The sequence below is a fragment of the Gavialis gangeticus genome, unplaced genomic scaffold, assembly GCF_001723915.1.
Source record: "Gavialis gangeticus isolate Ggan-Ray unplaced genomic scaffold, GavGan_comp1, whole genome shotgun sequence".
NCBI classification, from domain to species: domain Eukaryota; kingdom Metazoa; phylum Chordata; order Crocodylia; family Gavialidae; genus Gavialis; species Gavialis gangeticus.
In genome coordinates this window covers 10083694-10088031 of record NW_017729015.1, presented here as the reverse complement: position 1 = coordinate 10088031, position 4338 = coordinate 10083694, and the positions used below count along the sequence as shown (strand labels likewise).

The following is a 4338-nucleotide window of genomic DNA, read 5'->3' as shown; positions in this document are numbered from 1 at the left end:
CTCCCCCCCCCCGGGCATGGGGGGCTGTGCGCCCAGGGTCTGCGGGCTGGGACTGGGAAGCCGCACCGGGCTGGGCTGCAATGTGTTCAGGGCAGGCAGCGGCAGTGCTGGGAGCATGGGTTGAGGGCTACAGCAAACTTTCAGGTGGCTGCAGCCCTCCTCCCCCCATGTAGCCCTCTCCCAGCACCACTGCTGCCTAGCCCAAGCACAGTAAGGCCCAAAACCCGCATTGGGAAAAACCTGGCCCCAGCCTGCAGCTCCAGCCCACCCAGATAAGCTGCTTGCAGGTCTGTCCTGCACCCTGCCCTATCTGTACACCCCTAGCCCCACTTGCTTCCTCACCACCATGGGGGGGGGGTGCAGAAAGAGGGGCAGATCAAGGCCCCAGCAGTGAGAGAGGGAGTCGGAGCTGGGGCCCTGATTTGCCCCTTTCACCACAGACTAATCTGCTGGGGCAGTGGGCCCCCAAATAATTTTTCTCCCTGTGCTTCCATCTGCCCCCCTTCCCCGCCTGCTCAGTGAGGGGGGACTGGGTTGAGGGGGTTGCATGGTAGATCTGGGGTGGCTTTTAAATTCCAAAAGTGATCTACTTAAAAGGGTTGGAGACCACTGATCTAGGAGGTGATGGTAGCACTCCACTTGGTGCTGGTTATGCTTCCAGGTACTATGTGGAGAGCTGAGCTCTGCATTTTAAGAATGATGTGGATGAGTTGGAGTGGTTTCAGAGTTGGGTGATTAAAAATGTGTTAAAAGGCCATCTGCATAAAGGAAAGGTTGAGGGAACTTGGGCCTACTTAGCTTGGATAAAAGGCAATTTAATGAGGAACATGATAGCAGCCTTCAAATATTTGAAAGGCTGCAGTAAAGAAGGAGAGCAAGTTCATTCTTGTTGCAGGGCAGGACATGAATAGATTTGAATTGTAGGAAAGTAGATCTAATCTAAATCTCAGGAAAAACTTCTCTGCTGTTAGCCAAGGGGTTGGCAGCAGCAATCCCTCAATTGGAGGATGATCTCTACCAGATCTCAGAGGTGACTGAAGAGTCCAATCCTTGAGCCACAGACCTGTCTGTGGGATTTGCAGGTCATTCCTCAGGGGAGAGTAGGCTGTAAGCCAGGATTTCTCTCCCTTTCCTTCCTTCGCTGGATCTTTGTTTCTCTGCCCAGGGAAGCTGCAGAATGTCATTTGCTGAAAGCTTGCAAGAGAAACTGGATTAGATAGGGGGTCTACCAAACTTGAGGTGGCAGCTGGTCAATTTTTCAGGCTCAGCCCTGGGCCAGCCACCATTTTTGCAGAGTGAGCACAAGAGAGCCCCCCAACACACCTGGCTGAGGGGCCCTGGTAGTTCTGCCCCTCCCTGCAGACAGCCAGATGGCCCCAAACTGCTTAGATTGTAATATATCAATTAATGGCTTCCATGGACTTAATCTCATGATTAAGCCTGTGAAAGCCATTAACCACTGCTTAGATTGCTTAATGTGTCAATCAGTGGCTTCCATGGGTTTAATTGGGGAATCCCCAGATTAAGCCCATGGAAGCCATTGATTGACACATTATCAAGCAATCTAAGCACTTAATTAAGGCCTAAAATGAATTATCTTATTAAAATAAAGCTATACACAGTGTGAATTTCAAGTAATACCAACTACATCCACCTAATTAAATTCTAAACTGAAATATTTTATGAAAATAAAGCTATGCACATGAATTGTAACTAATACCACCTATATACACTTTAATAAAATACATTGTAAAAAATAGTTTACTGAGCCTGAATGCTAACCTTGAGACAAGGGGTTCATGCTAGGTATTAAATGCAAGCATGCTGCACCCAGCTGTTGTCACTGCATACACACTCTGTGGGGTGAACACTTGTCAGTACACTGAGATGGCATGCTCAGTGGCCTCCAAGCTTGTATGTCTTGCCAGGGCATGAATATATGGAAACCAGCCACAGACTGTCCCAGAACACAGGCACAGGCATCTGGCACATCCATTGTCATGCTGTTTCCCCCATCCTGGGATTACTTTCAGGAGCTGAGGGTCACAACTCAGAACAGGCATCTGGTTGGGGCCCAAATCAAACAGCACTAAGGAAGGGGGCAGCTGGTTGTCTGAACCACAGTGGCAGTGATGGGTTGTACCTGAGGTACTGGTTCAGCTTCATTGCTATGGCCTGGAACAGGTCCCTTGTGTGCTGGTTTTCATGAGAACAGCTTGATAGTTCTTGCAGCACCGTGTCTGACCCAGCTTATCAAATCCATCAGCTTGTTGTGTGCGTGGTGGATCACAGCCTGCTGGTCTCCAAACCATGTCAGGAGCCCTATGAACTGGGTGGCTTTGTTGGCCACAAATGTTACTTGATCTTGAATGTTGCCTCACCCTAAGACATTGTGAAGCTTAAGCATGCACTGTGCTGGATGTGATTTCCAGCTCCTCACAGTGCTGCATTGAACCACAGAGTCCACTGTGTGAGCACAGGCTCTGGTGGTAGCGGCATAGTGCCATGCAAGTCCCCAGTTTGACTGGCGATGGACTCTTTGTTCTTATGGCCTGGACAGTGCTGGAAGGCCTTCTTGAAAGAAGACACCAAAGTATCCACATCGGGGAACTGCATGCACCAGATGTCACTTACTAAGGACAGAATGTGTGCATTGCAGGTGACATGAACAGTGTTGGGTAGCATTCCTTGGAGCACATCAGAGAAGGTCTTGACGTGTACATGGCATTGTCAGACAGGAACGCTGAGATCTTGTTATAGTCACTATACTATAGCTGACAATTACCTTCATGATGGCTTGAGAGAGGAGAAAAATTTGACAGGTGTTGAGGTGGACTGGCTCAATTTGAAACCCAGGAGTGTCCCAGTCTGTTCAGCTCCTTGGTACAAATAAAATGTGCAGCACGTAGTTACCTTGAGATTCAGTGGCTTCATCGGCCACCATGAAGGAATCATACTCTGCCAAGGCAGCCTTTGTGGACTGTACATGCAAAGCAATCACTGCAGGGAAATAGTCTTGGCAAAGCTTGTTGGCACACAGAAAACTGCTAGCATTTGGCATGTTTTGGTTCAGGTAGTCCCTTAACTTGGGTGATCAACTTTCTCCCGTGGGATGTCTGCTGCCATGAAGCCTCCACGAGGGGAAAATGCTGCCTCATGCCTTTGCAAGCTACTTTCTGTGGTTCTTTTAAACAGGGAGGACATGGTTGCTTGTTTCTTGCTCTGACTTTCAGCTTCTGCAACAGCCTTCCACTTCATGTGTGCCTCAGACTCTAAATAACGATCTATATTGGTCTTCCTCAGTGCATCCAGAGTTACACTGCAGGAAGCACAGAAGACTCTGCCTCCATCTGCTTGCAAGGTCCCTGCAGGATACTGTCTTGCACGGTCAAGTGCTGAAACATATTTGATCGCCTTGGAGGATTTCTTAGCTTTCATCCCTGTTCTTTCTCAGGTGGGAGCATGCATGCTGTAGCGGTAGCAGCATGCTTGTGAGCACTTTAAAAGCCAGCACCAAAACCCTCCCACTTCCCTGACTGGTCTGTATGTGGCTCCTGAACTGAACCTGTCAGGAGCTCAGTGGCTGATTTGCTCCCTCTTCCCCCACCTCCCTCTCTCTGTGCTTCAGGATGCCAGGGCTTCCCATCCTTTTCTGTTCTTGCAGCTTTTTTTTGCATTCCCTTTCTCCCCCTCATGAGCCTGCATGGTTTTGGAGTCGGTGCTTTTTCACGGAGCCTCACTGAAATCAAGGTTTCTGTGAAAATCACATAACTGATTTTGGTAGGTTCCTAAGTACATGTTGCTAATGAACAAAAGAACATAGGTACTTTTTTTTTCAAGTTCTCCCAAATAGCAAGAGACTTCCTTTTCAAGTACATTAGGGTGCTCAAACCCTGGCCTGCAGGTGAAATCTAGCCTGCACAGCACAGCATCTAGCCCATGAGGCTCCCTATGGGTCAGAAAATTAGATGGTGGAGAACTAGTACCACCGCTCCCCCACTGCCAAATTTTCAAGCCCTATGTGGCTTGATAAGGCATGAGCTGGATCTGGGCTACTGCTATTACTACTAGCGAACCAGGACCACTGCTGCTGCTAGTCAGATCAGTGCTGAGCCAGGCAGGTCTGCTGCCATGTGGCTGGATCAGGCCCTAGTTGTGCCCACCCCTGGGGGGGGTGCGAATCGGGGTGAGCGCCCTGGGTCCTGCGCTTTGTGGGGCCTCACAGACAGTGCCATACAGGCCCCGCTGCTGTGCACCACCAGCTCCACACTCCTGCTGCTCACCACCTCCCCTATCCCCCCAACTCTGGCTGCTTGCCACACCCCTAGGGTTAGCTCG

General features: G+C 49.7%; 1 protein-coding gene across 1 annotated transcript; it reads right to left on the bottom strand.

The window, feature by feature from the left end:
- Window positions 1–3081: 3081 nt before the first annotated feature.
- LOC109293917 (CGG triplet repeat-binding protein 1-like) lies at window positions 3082–3438 on the bottom strand. The gene has a single exon (XM_019512068.1). The coding sequence runs from the start codon at window positions 3436–3438 to the stop codon at window positions 3082–3084; it is 357 nt and encodes a 118-aa protein (XP_019367613.1).
- Between the last annotated feature and the right edge of the window lie 900 nt (window positions 3439–4338).

Bases quoted from the DNA above. Each gene is read 5' to 3' on its own strand.
- LOC109293917 (XM_019512068.1), bottom strand. From the start codon at position 3,438: ATGAAAGCTAAGAAATCCTCCAAGGCGATCAAATATGTTTCAGCACTT.